We start from the raw sequence: 16642 nt of genomic DNA, 5'->3' as shown, positions 1-16642 counted from the left end.
CCACTCAAATGACTTAAAATCGCTTTTTTCTTTAAGATAAGTTACCGGAGTGTTAAAATTAAACAGCTTGCATCTTATTAACAGAAACTGCACACTACTTGGAGTAATTTGTTCTGTTTGAAGTCACCTGTAATATAACTCTGGTTATACTAAGTACTTCTAATTAAATACTGTAAATATAAATGTAAACATTGTAAATATAAATGTCAATATTTTGTGGCTAAATGATATTTAAAGAAAGTGGCAATGAAGTTAAATGAACAATGATAACTGCTCCGGATGCAGAGGGTAGCTAAGGAGACTAAGGTAATCTAAGAAATGCCATTGCAACTGTCAATTACTTCTGTGATTACTCAGCTAAAGGTCGACTGCCTGCAGTGATGTCATTGGTGGTAATGACTTGGTGGATGGGGACTGAAACTTCAGCAGTACTCAGGGTGATTTACAAGGCTCAAATGTATCCATCCTTAAAAGATTAATTTTATCTTTTTTATCAGTGCTTCACAGACTATGACACTTTCTTGAGCACCTTTGTGAAGTTGAAGGTTGGCACACTAATGATCAGCCTTCCATGTGGAACGACATTCACCTTAGTGAAACAGAAATAAATGGTGTAAAACTAAAATGCTTCAAATATTATTGCACAGTTATATCAAAGAGCAGAGTTAAGGCCCGTTAGTTTTTTTACAAAAATAGTTATTTACAGTTATTTAAATAGTTTAAATAGTTATTTAGGTTTATTTATAAAAATAGTTACCTATTTTTGTACCTGAATTTATTGCGTATAGTATTCCAATATCAACTAATCAAAATATTCCCACTTGTATCTTTGCTTCAGGTTAGTGTAAGTTCTGTGGTCTAGGACTAGACTTCAGTTAGAAATATGACTTTAAATAAATAAATCTATTAAAACCTTTTGAATGGTGCCTAATCACAGGTGTTTAGGACTACAGAGTTTATATGACAAATATTTATAGATAACAATATGCAAAACTGTATTAATTTTCCTGAAAACTATGAATTCACAATAACAAATCTTATTTGCACATGCTTCAGAAGTAGGAAGCCTTCCAAAATGTAATGTTATATTATGATCCACATGTGACTTGAGATCACACTAATATAAGCAAAATATTTTTCCAGATGTTAAAGGATACCATGTACTAGAAGTTTCATGTTTTTATACAAATCATGATTAGGATGCTTCACTTATATACCCCAGAAACAACTTACTTGAAAAGCTGGAATTCAATTGAAGAAGTCTTACAGAAGGTTTTAAGGTCACTGTCTTTTGTATGTTATGTATTCAGTAAACCAGGTATCTACAGATCCTTTGCACTTCAGAGATCTAGACCAAAATCACTTTTTAGAAATGTATTAATTTGGGGAGGGGAGGAGTCCTTTTTTGATTGATCTTTTTGAATTGATCCTTTGAATCGAATTTTGAATTGATGTGAAAGAATCAATTAAATCAGACTTATACAGCAGTATCATTTCAGCCTCCAGAGCACACTCCCCCCACCCTCCCTTGCACTTTATCAAGAGATATAGTGAATAAGATGTAATTAATCCTATTTAGAAGGCACTCCTTTTATACTGCCCTCTGTGTTCCCCCTTCCCTTCACTTTTTTTACGAGCATATTCAGCTCCCTTTTCCATATGCTCTGCTATCCCCTATGAGAGACTAATTCTTCATTCTCCCGTCATCATAAAGGTCTCACTGATGTATGCAAATTATGACCTTCCTAGCTGCTTTGCAAGATTCCTATCCCTGTGTTCATACTTTAGCCTCCATAGTAACATTATTAGTACGATCAGAACCAGGGAAAGGACAAATCACTTACTGTCTGCATTTAATGGAGTGCAACCCTTGGGTTCTTACTTTTTTTTTTTTGATAGTATTACAGAGGTAAGAGCAGCTATGGCATGTGATGCCAACAATGTACACTTGGTAGGGCACAATCCAACATGTTCAGAACTTGCTGAGTCCCAATATCCAATTTATTTTCAAATTTTTAACTGAAAAATTTATATTCTCTACTATGTTAGTGAACTGTAAATACAATAAAATGTTTTTGATAAAAATCTCTTGGCAAGAAATCAGTCTCCTAACATAAACAAAGTCTTCAAGATGGCATTTGTTCCAAATCTTAGAAAAATCTACCAAACTCATGAAAAATATACAGCATATTTCTCATAATAAACCTGCTCTCTTTAGAGTTTAAAGTCAGTTTCAAAGCAGTAATGTAATATTTTGTCAATAATAAAAAAATTTTGAGTGCATTTACAAGAATCCTTTTCAACAGCAACAGTTATTCCCAGTAACTTTCTCCTGAACTTTTAGCCCCATAAGGTTAGCATTCAGGAAGCTCAGCTGCTGTCTAACAAACTTAATTAATCAAAAAGTCATTTCCTAGCTGTAACTATGAGTAAAAGTGCTTCAAGTGTGCTAGCAAGCCTACAAGTTAATCAAAATGCTAATGCAGTACAAATTAAAGTTGTGATTAACATTTCACAGTAGCTGCTTAAGTGAATTGATCACACAAATGGGTTAAGCATTACTCATTTCCTCCAGCCCCAACTGGGAAAAGGTTTGCCATGGGTGGGGGAAGGATTATATATAAGGAGCATCAACTCATCATTAAACTGCCACCAAGATGCTTCCATATACCAGTTCACCAATTATCCACAGCAAGGAAAGACCCTACCACCACTGCCACAAAGGTGACTACCCCTTCTCCCCCATATATACCTATAAACCACAAGCTGGAAACAAGTAGTTGCACCCCAACTTGTCCAGGTACTTTCCCAACAAAGCTCTCCATTGTTGCTTAGTATCTAAAAATGAGCATTAACGTCCAGTATCTGTGCTACAAGTTTTTTGATTATTATATTATTTCCACCTTCCTGTGGAATAATAGCCATCCAACCATGAAAGCAGCCAATATTTAAGTCAAATTGCAAACATGGTGCTATCACTGGAATACTATCACATACACAAAGAATATGTGTAGTAGCTCAAGAGATATGGCCTCTGCTCTTCACTTGTTTCTGAATAATCCTCTGCATTCTGAAGTTAATTTAATTCTCTTACCTTCCTTCAGCAAAGTTGCCCATTTATTTATAGTTGTTGATGCACCTCTAAAACAAAGCAGTTATCTCTTGCCCTGGGGCACTTCTGGACAAATCTTACACACACAACTGTAGAAGAGGCCTTTCTTGTAACTCCCACCACCTTGCAGCAAGTAAGCAGCACGCCTGGACTAACAATAGACAACACATGAGCTTAAAACACACTTAGGACCTTTTAAGAACTTCTCCATTTCCTCACAGGCAGGAAAACAAATGATCCAAGTGACATGGTGCCCAAGTCAGTAGTTTTAGTGGCTGTTATGAACTGAGGAGGTTTGGGAAGGGTGCAAAGTCCAGAGCTGAGGGACATTCTTGTTCTTTTAGTCCTGGAACTGCAGCTTGGGCACCTGTGCTGTTTGTAGCTGTGCCGATATGGCCAGACAGTACCTTTTGTGTGAGGAGCAGTAGCTACAGCTCCCCATCATCAGTCACAAAACTCTGCAGTTTAGTAGAACAAGCATTTTGTACAGAAGCTAGCTCTTAAAAGACAGCTGGATTGGTTAGTACGTTTGTGTAATATTTGATGACTCTGAACGTGTACCACAAAGATGATTCTCAGAAGCAAAACTGTAGCAAAAGTTGCAATTTAAATGTCCAGAAACAACTAATTTACTTCAGCTATTTTAGAATGGGTAACATGGTGTTACACACATTATGGTACAGCGAAGGAAATACAGTGCTTAACCCAAAGAGTTTTTTATTTCCTGTCAAAATTAGATTCTCCGGAGGAGTAACATGATGGGGAAAGGCAGGCAATCAGTGACAGCGTTACAAGGTTTCCTCATTTCCAACCTAACTATTTTATGATTCTATGATTCTACGTGCATGTTTCCTGTGCAAACTAGTCTTTATTCTGCAGTTTGGAATCTGACTTCATGTCCATCTTCTCTCAGTGCACAGCTACCCTATTGAGATGCGTTTAACACATCCATAGGTAAACACTTCGCCAAGGTTAAGGCTGAGCTCCATGGCAGTCCTACTCCTGGCAATATTAAAATATTTTTTCAACGATTATACTATAAGTGGAAGCTTGTGGCCAATCTTAATGCAAAGCCAGCAACTGCCACATTATTTCCGAGAAGAGACTGCCGGGCTGAATCTGAGACTGACAGTATTACTGCTTCAATTATCCATTTCAATTAATGCAAATATAGGCAATAGTCTTAGAACAGCAGAGTAAGAACTGCCTGCTGAACACACAGTCACAAAATATAAGGCTTGACAAAAGAAGTAAAAAAGAGATTAGATTTAGTTTTTTTCACATTTTTAAATCAAAGATAGGAAAAAAGGTGGGGTATTGTCTTCACAATAATTCTTGTAGTCTATAAAATATTAGACAAATCATTTAATTAGAATTTTTATTCTTTGATGTTCTTCTGCAAGAGGTAGAGAAGCACCATCTTACTGATACCTCTGTTGTTTCTCAGTAAAAACAATGGAGATAGAGTGGTAGGCTTGAAGAGAATATGCAGTCTACTGTAATTGCATTAAAGGTAACAGAGGCAAATAAAAATTAAATGACTTGGCCAAGGTCACACAGGAGGTCATGGCAGATTTTTTGAGCCATGGGAACCTTCTGTACTTTGTCTGTGAGAGCCTGTCACTGATAACAAACTTGTTAGCTTTTGACTTGAGCTTTTCAACGTAGAACAGGGACATTCCTTGGGCCTAGTCAATGCCACGAGGATGATCAGGGGACTGGAGCACCTCCTGTATGAAGACAGGCTGAGAAAGTTGGGGCTGTTCAGCCTGGAGAAGAGAAGGCTGCGTGGAGACCTCGTAGCAGCCTTCCAGTATCTGAAGGGGGCCTACAAGGATGCTGGGTATGAACTGTTCATCAGGGACCGTAGTGACAGGACAAGGGGTAATGGGCTAAAACTTAAACAGGGGAAGTTTAGATTGGATATAAGGAAGAAATTCTTCACTGCTAGGGTGGTGAAGCACTGGAATGGGTTGCCCAGGGAGGTTGTGAATCCTCCATTCCTGGTGGTGTTCAAGGCCAGGCTGGATGAGGCCTTGGGTGGCATGGTTTAGTGTGAGGTGTCCCTGCCCATGGCAGGGGGGTTGGAACTAGATGATCTTAAGGTCCTTTCCAACCCTAACTATTCTATGATTCTATGCCTCAGTGGCCATACGTTAGAGATGGGTGTGGGAGGAGATGGGCATTCACCTTCCAGGAGGTTACATACTGCTTGCTATTTCCTATATTTCTGCAGCAAGAGGGAAAGACTTCTGTGTTTCATCCTGGGTGTATAGATACTATAGATACTAAATTTACATTGCTGTAATGAACTCCGTCTATATCTAACAAATGCTAACCATACGAAAACTGCACAGAATATACTTCTCCCATTTTGTATGTTAACAGTTACATTCCTCTACTGAGTCAGCACCATAGACTCATAGAATGGTTAGGGCTGAAAAGGACCTTAAGATCATCTAGTTCCAACCCCCTTGCCATGGGCAGGGACACCTCACACTAAACTGTGTTACCCAAAGCTCTGTTCAACCCGGACATGAACACTGACAGGGATGGAGCATTCACAACCTCACTGGGCAACCCATTCCAGTGCCTCACCACCCTTACATTAAAGAACTTCTTCCATGACTCCTCAAATTCTGTTAAATCCTTATGACATCTATCTTTCATCATGAGTATAAATGAAGAGAATTCTAACATAAAACCAAAACTTCTAAGATATCTCAGGAAAATAAATTTAAGAGTGGTTGCTTACTTTTTTTTTTTTTTTTTATTAGAACGAAGTGGAATCTTACCTTAAATCCATCAGCTACATTTATCTATCTGAAGATATTAACATAGTTTTCTGTCTGATCATTAACACTTCTCAGTCTAAAGCCACCAGAAATGAGAAAGGCCCAGAAGACGTTGGAGAAACAGGAGGGAAGGCATAAAGGGTGGGATGTAAAAGGAACCATGGGAGAGAAGGCTGATTCAGGTGAAAGAGCACAGAAGAGTGGGTAAGTTTAATAGCCTGTGATGGAAAAAGGCTTGCTTACGTATCACTGCTACTGATGGCAAGTCTGCTCTGCAGGTGGCCTGGGATGGAGGCCTGCTGTACATGCCATAATGCAACCACTTGTAAAAACTCTTAGAAAGATCTTGCTTTCTTGTAACAGAAAAGCAGTGCTTATACTATATTTTATTATTATATTTAATATTTTTATTTTTATTTTATAATTTAATATTTTTATTATATTACTTATATTATTTCATCATTCACAAGCCCGCCAGCAAAAATAACAGTTTATGCGCAGGTCACAATTTTAAGGTTAGCTCTACAACCTTAACAGCTGAAGTACTTTGTAAGTAAATAAACAGAAGTTCAACATAACTCAAAAACCAATTCCCATCTCACTGCTGAATTTTATGTTTGGTGGTGCGTGAGCGAGTGTTCACACACAGAGAACATCACCCACCAAATATGTTTTATCAATGGATCCTTCCATGGTTCAGTTCCTTTTCTCACAACTAACATCTTTTTTTCCACCTCTGTTGACCCAGAGTTCACCAGCAGGTCAGTGCTAAGGAAAAAGGTAACAACCAGTATTGAAAGTGTAACCCTGTCTACTGCTTAGATTCTGGGAACTTTAACCTCCATTTGGAAAGCGTGACTAATAAGATGGAACAAATATTCTCCCAAGAGATGTAAACCATGCACCAGCTTCAAAATACAAAAATGCTTGCATAGTTTTTCTTTTTTTCTTTTTTAAAGAGGAACTCTTTTTTTTTTTTTTTTTGTCCCCAAGATGGTTATACATGTAACATTATGTAGTAGTTAACTGAAGGCCACAGTGCCAAGGCACAATATGGAATGGTATTCTGAACGCCAGTTTAAAGGAACTCTTCCTTCTGTAACAGCGTTAAAAATACACTTCTTAGCAAAGCATGATGAATATTGAGCAAAATAATTACTGAAAAGAATCTTTAATTTACATCTTTTTCCAAATATGTAACTACCGCCCCAAACGCTAATTCCACAAATGTTTAAATGAACTTTAAATATGTGATTTCTTTGAAACAAAGGTGAATTTTCTAACCTGAGCAAATGATGTTGTTCTCTGTTAATAACCGAGTATTACGAATAGTAACTGTTTATACACTGACGATTTCAGCACCATGATTTTATTGATTTGAAATACTTATAGTAGATTTGCACTCAAGCACTGCTAGTTGCCAAGTTTAAGACTGTGTAGCAATAATATCTGTGGTCTTACTTGCTTCTTACTTTCCTTTCCTTAACTTTAGCTTTGTTGTTTGATATTAGTATTACAAGCTTGCCATTTTTGCTAGTGGAAGGTTGAGACTCACCCAAATCACTAGACGCTGAACTGCCTGTGGTATTTTGTCTGTTTAGGGCACTGGTTAACAATTTCTCTTAGAGTGGTTTTACAAACTGGTAGGCTTGACACAATGATGTTTACAGTTACTGCATTGCAAACAGGCTTCAAACACGATCAAAGCCTCATTCTGATAGTTGATGTGTAGACCACTGAGGATACTAATAGTTGAGCAAACAAGAACTGTAGGCAGAAAGAATTACTATCCCTATTTTACACATATTGAACCGAGGAAGATAAAAATAACAGTTTGTGGAAGGTCACCTGATCTTCAAGAACCTGTGAATGAGTCCTTCTCCTGTTCTGCTAAAGAGAATATTATTCCTTTCTGATGGAATCAGAGGGGCGGCTGTTCTCTGCATCAGCTAGAGCTCACCCTTCCTGCTGTAACTGTAACTGTACCTGTACTTGTAATTGTAACTGTGCTTTTCATATATGGCAGCACTCTATTCCAAACTCCAACTGCGGCTTTGAAATTCTTTTGAGGCATGCAGCTGTGCATCTGATCGCTTGCTACCAGTACTCTCCATGGTCAGTTTAGTTTCTGTGGGCTGTGACTGCAGCATAACTGTAAAAGTCACAAGCCTCCAGACCAAGTTTAAAATCTGGATTTAAAAGTGTGCTTTTTGACTCTGTGGTAATTGGGAAATAGAAGACATATCATTTCATAAGCTAGAGAAAAATCCTATGTCTTGTCCCAAATCACATTTCAGAACATTTTATTCATACTTGGCTGTGACTACAGTGCTTTCGGGTGCTATAAAAATGAAAATACTCATAGGAGACAGGTTCTTGGTGGTCAGCATAACAATCTGCAGGGAGTGCACCCATACAGAAATGACTAACATACAACATTCCATGAAAAAGAGAGAGAAAGCTTTGGCATATGAAAGAGGCAACCCTACGGCAACAGATGCCTCCAACCAGAGTACCACAGTCTTTTACCATAACTTCATTTACCTGCAGTTCTGTAAAGTGGGCATCTTTATAGGCATCTAGTTCCTCACTAAACAAAGAGGCATCATACTGTGTGGTACCAGCTCTCCACAAAACTGCAAGAAATCTTGAGATTTGCTATATTCAAAATATTACAACTCACTAACAATAAACAGTAAACCAACAAGAGTTAAATATTGAAATGCATTACTATACCTGACATATTCTAATTGCTTGGTCCAGCACCGTCTTTGTATCAGTTACATAATCTGGGCAAGGCAGCATGGCATGACTGAAGTGGGCTTGCAGCAGGAGGTGTGTTTTTGTATGTGAACTGTCAAATGAATGAGGGTTGACTTCAATTGGAAGATGTTTTGCCAGTTCACTGTTCATCTGATCTTCATTGTGTCTCACTGGCAAATCTGTGTACTCCTCGGCATTCTTAAAAAAAATAAAAAAAATTAGCCATTGTAATTAACTTCAGAATAATTATTCCTTACTGAGACATTAAAAGTATAGGCATTTAATTAACTACAATTTGATTTTAATGTAAAAATAGCAGCATTTTAGTGTTTAGAAAGTGTACTTATTTGTTAAAATTACATGTGTGGGAAAACAATAGGCAGTAAAATATTCACAAATATTCACACAGTTATAGGTTTTAATTTTTTTTTTTCACATAGCTGATGTGTGATACATTCAGTGGATGGACTCAATATTTGAGATGCCCGTCTGCAGATATCCTACCCTGATTGGCTCACAAAACCATTGTAAAGTTAGCTATAAAGAAGTTAATAATTCACATTTTCTGTTTTCAGGGTTTTTACTTTTCTGTCTGTATTCAAAACACAGTGGGTTTGAAATAGCTCTGCTAAGGTTCTTTTAAAAGGTACTTTCAATATTATGAACAGTCATTGTCTGAGCAACAGATGATCAGTGATCAGAGTAAAAAGCAAAATTGTAAGTAGGTGCTGAAAACTATCCTCTGTGCTCCACAGTGGGACTAATACCATTCATGCCAAAATGAAAGCTGTCTAAGACCTTTCTCACTATTGCAAAAAACAGCTGTACACCAACAGCTATTTAAATAATTTATCATTATTTAAATCAAATAATAAATTAATTAATTATTTATTATTAATTTAAATGTAGTTATGAGTAGCAACATCCTTGGGGCTGTGAGGAACAGTCCTAGTAGTCAGAGCAGAGATGTTCATTCTCCTTCTAGGGAAATCCCCTGTCTCTGAAAGAGAGAAAATTCAACAGTAGCATCCTAAGAACTGTAATTTAGGCTGAAGAGTCAGTTCTGTGACTTAATTGGTAATTTTTTTCCTGCACAAAACTCTCTTGTGCATGTATGCCTACATGTTGTTTGAAATGTGAATTATCTTTCTAAAGTATAAAACTTGCAAGTAAAGTAAGAGTTTTACAATATGTTTTATCTTTTCCATCTGTAATTTAAGAGAGTATATTTCTTTTGTCATAAAGTAAAAAGTAATTTGGGTAGCCCAAAGGGCAATGTCTTTCAAACTATGGTCTTAGCAGAGACCATTAAATTAAAGTGGTCAGGGTTTTATATTCCTCTTAAAGTATAAATTTGATATTATGCATTTTAGTCTTCAATCTCCAGTCAGACTTCCTGCAAACCCATATTAATGAAATATTCACAACAGGAACCAATGTAGAGTGTGGTAATGAAAATGGCAATTTTAGAACACCTAACAGAACTACCTAATTGACTTGCAAAGTACTGTATCCACTCATTAATAGCCTACCACATAGAACCTTTTTTGACAATTCCTAAAAACCAGTTATATAGCTGGTTTTCACCCCTTTGAAAACTGACAGCACAAAATTTTCTATTTTCTTTAATGGCACAATGAAACTACACCTAAACTGTGCTATAAATGTAAAAGTAAGTATTAGACAACTTAAGATTTGGAAAGAAAATCAGAATGTAATTAATTTATTTTATATCTCGACTGCAGATTAGAAGTGAAGATTGACTAAAGACAACTGCTGCTTAATCCTGGATGTCTCTGCTAGATCTCTTGTGAAAACTGCGGTCATTTATTCTCTGAACCTAAGGTCACAATCTTTTTAAGCCCTATAGAAGGCTGCATGTTTGCTTCACTCTTTTTATTTAACTGGCTTCTTCTTCAAAGATATTTTAAAGAATATTTACCAAGGAGATTTTTTTATTTAGTTTTGCTTTGCAGTTTAAAGTAGCAGAAAGAAGTAGGATCAGCCAAGTCACTCCAGACCAATTGGCAGTCCTGAAAATGCATTTTCTCTAATTCTTCCCCAGCGCACGTTTTATTTACCTCCAAAACACTCCTCTTATTTTAAACAACTTGCCTACTTAATTTCCTGTTTGTGATCATTGACTGTAAGTAAGAGAGGTTCATTTTCTTATCTGCATCATGTAGGTAATTAAAGGAAATTGAGAATGGGTAGTGAAGCTTTTATACAACTGAGAATGAAGCTGAATGGAGGGCACTGAGGTCAGCAGAGTCCATTATATTTTTATGTGAGAGGCCAGTATGTCTGCCCTGTCCTTGTTTGCTTAGTGTAGGCTGGACAGACTACTAACCGCAAATCTGTTTCTCTGATTTGCCCAGCTGTCCTTGAATAAAGACATCTTCCATTGCAAAATGTTAAATGACAGTGATTGACAACTCCGTGATGAACTCTGCTTGTAACCCCCTGCTACTGTTTTCAGGTTGCACAAGAAAAGACAGAATAAAGAAACATCCTTTGTAATAACCTCCAATGGGCCCTGCTGTTCACTCAATATTTTTTCATTTTAGTATTCCTTCTCATTGTGAATCTCAATCTGTTCTGCAAAGCCTATAGCTTCAACTATTCCACACAACATGTAATATATTTTATTTTAGTACACTATGTCTGAATACTGTTTTTACTTCCATGGGTGAGGAAACAGATCAAATTACGTATCAATCATTAATCTTCATTCTGAAGTCAAGAAACTTAATATAAACTTTAGAGTTAAACCACAAAGCAAGGCTGTTCATTTTTCACTTTCCCTTTTTCTTCTGTTAAATCAGGACTATTGCAGCCCCTAATAATATGTTTACAAGCAAATAATATGTTTACAAGCACCTACACCATTAAGCATAACTCGGAGTATACCAGGAGACAACTATGAATTTTAGCTATGGGTTCTGAATCATGCATTTGGTGGACATATCACATCTCTGTTCCATAGGTCTGTGATGGACTTTCCCGATAATGTCTCCTTATAGGCATTAGAGATTGCTGCATGATTTTGAGAGTGTAAGAAACCTGCAATTCAACCTGTACGTGGTGCAGGGTCATACAGGAAACAGTAACTTGCTATGCTAGTGAGAAATGTCACACCTAGACCTGCATCAACTTGATAGCTGCATTTTACAAGGCCAAAGGCCTAGTCTGGTAATTGAATTCTGTTTCCTGCATAACACTAGCCACAGAATCATAGAATCTTGTCTGCAACATTCCAGATATGCAGTTTATCATCACCCTTTATTTGAATTGTCAGAATTGTTCTAAAAGTAAACAACTTACCCCATTTTAAAATATACCTTCTGCAGTTTTCTGGTACTATGAAGCATTTGAGGAGTCAGACTGAACTAAAGTTTAAACAAGGTATCCAACATGGTGAGTATTATGATCCACAGTGTCCACAGGGTTAAAAAAAAAAAATCAGGTTTTCTTCCTACTCACAAAATGTGTAAATTTGGCTGAAATTACTGATTTATAGTAAGAGCTGAACTATAAACCTATACCACATGCAAACCTTCTAAAATATTTTAAATCTCTAACTAAATCTTGCCATCTGCCTACAAGAGAGGATACGTATGGAACACAGACAGACATGGGATCAAGGTGAGCAACTAAAGTAAACTTGAATATTTTAAGTTCAGTTCAGTCATGGGAACAGTAAAACTTACAAAGTTAATGAGTTGCAGACTTTAAAGAGCAGTTGATTAATTTGTAACAATGAGGGTCTAAACCAAATGAAAAATAGTTTCTCACATTCCAGAGCTGAGGCAGTAGTCTTTTCTTTAGCAATGCTGTTAGTGAAACTTAGAATTGACTGACTGTTTGTATGTTCATTTCCTTTCTATAGGTACAGTGAACCCAAACGCATGTATTTTCAACTTCAATAAACCTGCAAGGTGTTTTGCTCTCTTTCAAGTTTCTGATGTATTTATATTCAGAAAACAAATAAATGTGGGAAAACATGCTTCTCGGAAAATTGTATCTGTGTTAACTGATTCCATTATAAACTCCTATTTTAAGGAATTTATTAGTAGGCTATAAATGTATATGCTTTGGTCTCAGTTTTATGGGACATAATTCAAACTTCCAAAGTTTAAAATGTTGAGGTTTTGGTTTTCTTTTTCTTTTTTTACTTTTAGATATAAAAGCTCTAGGACAACATCCCAGTTAAAGACAGTTATAAACATATATTACTAGTTACAAGGTATAAGAACAAACATGATGCATGCTTTCAAGATTCATATTATGGACAAAAAGGAAAAATATCCCATGCAATTTCTACCAGCTGACGGAAGCCACTATATAACATGGATTGTTAGACTGGAAATTTAGATTGTCTCTTTTAGACAGCATACACTTGCATGAAGACTTTCCTCAGCCTGTTTTACACATATAAAAATATATGTTCAATACTTTGCAGAAGTGACATTCCAGACTTTTAGGGCCAACTGGCGGGCTTCACTAAGCAACAGAGCAGGCTAAAGTTTTGTAGAGATCTTGAAGAGTGGCTAACATGATGCAAAAAAAGAAAACAAAAATTGACAGGCAAGATTAGAATATTACTACGCAATACTGTAATTCATCATGGAGACCATTCTAAATGCGCTCATTGACATCATACAGCATAGAATCATAGAATAGTTAGGGTTGGAAAGGACCTTAAGATCATATAACATCTTTTCCTCTCATAGAATCATCAAATGGTTTGGGTCAGAAGGGACATTCAAAGGTCATCTAGTCCAACTCCCCTGCAATGAGCAAGGACATCTTCAACTAGATCAAACGGCCCAGAACCACACCTAGCCTGGGCTTGAGTGTCTCCAGGGATGGTGCATCCACAATCTCTCTGGGCAACCTGTGCCAGTGTTTTACCACCCTCATTGTAAAGAATTTTTTCCTTACATCCAGCCTGAATCTCCCTTCTTCTAGTTTAAAACCATTACCCCTCATCCTATGGCCCTGCTAAAGAGTCTGTCCCTATCTTTCTCATAGGCCTCTTTTAAGAACTGAAAGGCCACAATAAGGTCTCCCTGAAGTCTTCTCTTCTCCAGGCTGAACAACCCCAACTCTCTCAGCCTTTCCTCTTAGGGGAGGTGCTCTGATCATTTCTGTGGCCTCCTACAGAGCAACAGGTCTGTATCTTTCCTACCGAGGACTCCAGAGCTGGACATACTACTCTAGGTGAGGAGTCCTCAGAGCAGAGTAGGGGGGCAGAATCACCTCTCTTGACCTCCTGGCCAGGCTCCTTTGGATGCAGACCAGCATATGATTGGCCTTCTGGGCTGCAAGCACACATTGCTGGCTCATGTCCAATCTTTCATTCACCAGTACCCCCAAGTCCATCTCCTCATGGGTACTCTCAATCCCTTCATACCCCAGCCTGTACTGATACTGAGGGTTTCCCTGTCAACTGCAAGTGTATGTGGAAATGCAATTGAATGGCATCCAGCATATCAGAGCCAATTCTGCAGTGCAGTTACTTTCCCATGGGGGCTTTCTCATTGCTTCCTTCCAGGGTCAGTAGCTGGAAGGGAGAAAAGGCAGAAAGCAAAGCCTTGTGCCAGCCCCTGTGCTGCAGGACACAGAGGAGACAGAGCTGCAGCTCCTGGGCAGCAGCTGTCTCTGAATGTGGAAAAGGGGGTCCTTCTGGCACCAGTGCTTCCCAGCAGGGACTCTACCTTCTCTCTCTACTCCAGCTTGGGTAATAGGAAAATGATTTTGCCGCTTCTTTAGTACTCTGTTGGAGTACTCTCCACTCTTCTCTACTCCTGGAAAAATGACAGAAGGAAAATGTGTAGGATGGAGAGCAAAATCCAAGGAATAAGGGCTGCTCAGGATCTTTTTGAAATGAATACTATTTTTTAATTATGTTATTAGTGGTTAATGCATTTTTAGAGATAAAAGATACGTGTCCGAACAAACAAACAAGTATAGAATTAAATTGTAAAGTTAATCCAATTAACTGGGTAGGAGCAAAACAGTGAGGCTGGGCTACCCTGGGCTCTGTCTCTAGATTTAAGATTTACCAGAGTGAGCACTGGAAATTTCCAGTTGAGCACGAGACGCTCAAGAGAGAAGGTTATAAAGCCCATCAACATGCAATTATGTATTAATATCATGCAATTATCTATGTATTAAAAAAAAATTATAACCATCTTTCAGGATTTAAAATGGGCACATTTCAGCAATGAGACCTACAAACATAGTTTATAAGAACATACAATTTAAAAGCTCTTATAAATCCTTATCAAGGTCTTATGTTAGTGATCAGAGAAATCATATATTGTATTCTCAGACCTTAAACAGTTTAAACAGACAACTGTTTGAGTTTTGCTTTTAAATAGCTGCATATGATAAACACCACAGATTTTACAATTGCAGACATCATAAAAAGTACATCCTAGGGCAATGAAACAGTTGAGTGATCACTTAAAAACACCCTGAAGGGTTTAGATTTCACAAGTTCACCTTTTACTTAAAACATCCAAACTACAAACTACTGATGACATTCTTGATGACCAGAGGTCAGGAGTCTGAAAGACCTTTGCCACTGCGCACAGAGCAATAGGAGGTCAGCAATATTAGCTACCAGTAGCAGAGAGTGAGCTGGCAAATCTGGGAAGTTCTAAAGTACAAAGTTAAATTACAGACCTCTGCTTCAGCATGGAGTTGCTAAAAGAAAATGCAAGCATGCTAGCACATGTGAGAGGAAGGATTATATAAAATAACAGTAATTTGACATGGGAAAAAAGATTTTAGGACTTCTATAATAACTTGGAAATTCATTTCCCTTTTTCTTCCCCCTGAAGGTTCCTAAGCATATCAGAGAGGCTAGGTTTCAGTGTACAGGAAGATACAGTAATAGATAATATAATCATTGCAATTAGTTTACCAAATAGTAAAAAAAATATAGAACCATTCTGTTTCAGAATAATTTCCTCTTTAAATTGCATACTTTACTGAAACATATGAAAACAAGGAATGAATTCATGATTTTAACTCTTCACTCTCTCAATCCATATTTCATGCAGTTTATGATCATGGTCATAATTTAGTGCTATTTTTTTTGCTATTCCTAATAAAAATCATTCTTACAATATATTTGTTTTTCCATCAAATGTGTACCTACTTTCACATTGTTAAGCCTGTTCAACCTTCACAGAAGTGGCTTTAGTTCACTCTTAGGTTTTTAAGTTAAAATATTGACTATGAGTAAGCCTGTAACACTTGATCAGTTTAAGGAAAAATAAATGCAAAAGAGACTGAAGTAGGAAAAATAAGAGCAAACATCTGAAACTGGTATAGCATACACATTATTCACATTGAATAAGTTACTTTGATCATAGCAAATAAATATAAATGGAACGGTATAAATTCCATTTATAAAGTGAATTATAGTGATGTGATTATTACATTTATCACTGGAAATGGTGTATTTGAGATTTTGCCTCTCCAAGATGCCTGACTTTTCCTATTACTTTTCATAAGAATGCTTTGAACCTGTACATTTTGAATGCATTATAATCGTTCCTTTTTTTTTTTTTATTTACCTAAAGACCGAGATGGGGCAGTGACCCACAACTCTTTCCCTGTAATCTCAAGTCAAGGAAAGATTTATAAAACCAACTGGCTTTGGCTGTACTGAAACTAATTGTGTTGCACTAATACAGAAAAACTTTTCAGTGCATGAGGTCAGTAATGTGTTAACACAAAACTGGGAAAATCCCTCTTGAGTATACATTCAAAAGTCTAATTGTCATGAGAAATCTACTTCAGTTCCATTTGGACATTTGTCCACATTCTGAAGCTGAGCTTGGCTGAATTAGCTGGCTCAACTACTGATTGAGATGATGATAGCAATAAAAACTGTAATAGCAAATCCTGGCACACAGCTTTACCCGGGAAAGCGATCAGTCATTTTCTGTCTTTG

The 16642-nt window shown here is 37.1% G+C and overlaps 1 protein-coding gene across 2 annotated transcripts in view; it reads right to left on the bottom strand.

Moving 5' to 3' along the window:
* The window catches only part of ASCC3 (activating signal cointegrator 1 complex subunit 3), a 282281-nt gene that overhangs the window by 14403 nt on the left and 251236 nt on the right, over positions 1-16642 (bottom strand). Inside the window, exon 37 of one of the 2 annotated variants that reach the window (XM_080615418.1) lies at positions 8644-8868. In XM_080615418.1, coding sequence (XP_080471544.1) covers positions 8644-8868 — 225 coding nt within the window. Of the gene's footprint in view, positions 1-8643; positions 8869-16642 lie in introns of those variants that run through there. The other variant, XR_013956598.1, reaches the window with a different exon arrangement.

This window comes from Psittacula echo (genome assembly GCF_963264785.1).
Source record: "Psittacula echo genome assembly, chromosome: 4".
NCBI lineage: Eukaryota > Metazoa > Chordata > Aves > Psittaciformes > Psittacidae > Psittacula > Psittacula echo.
This window is presented reverse-complemented; position numbering and strand designations above follow the sequence as displayed.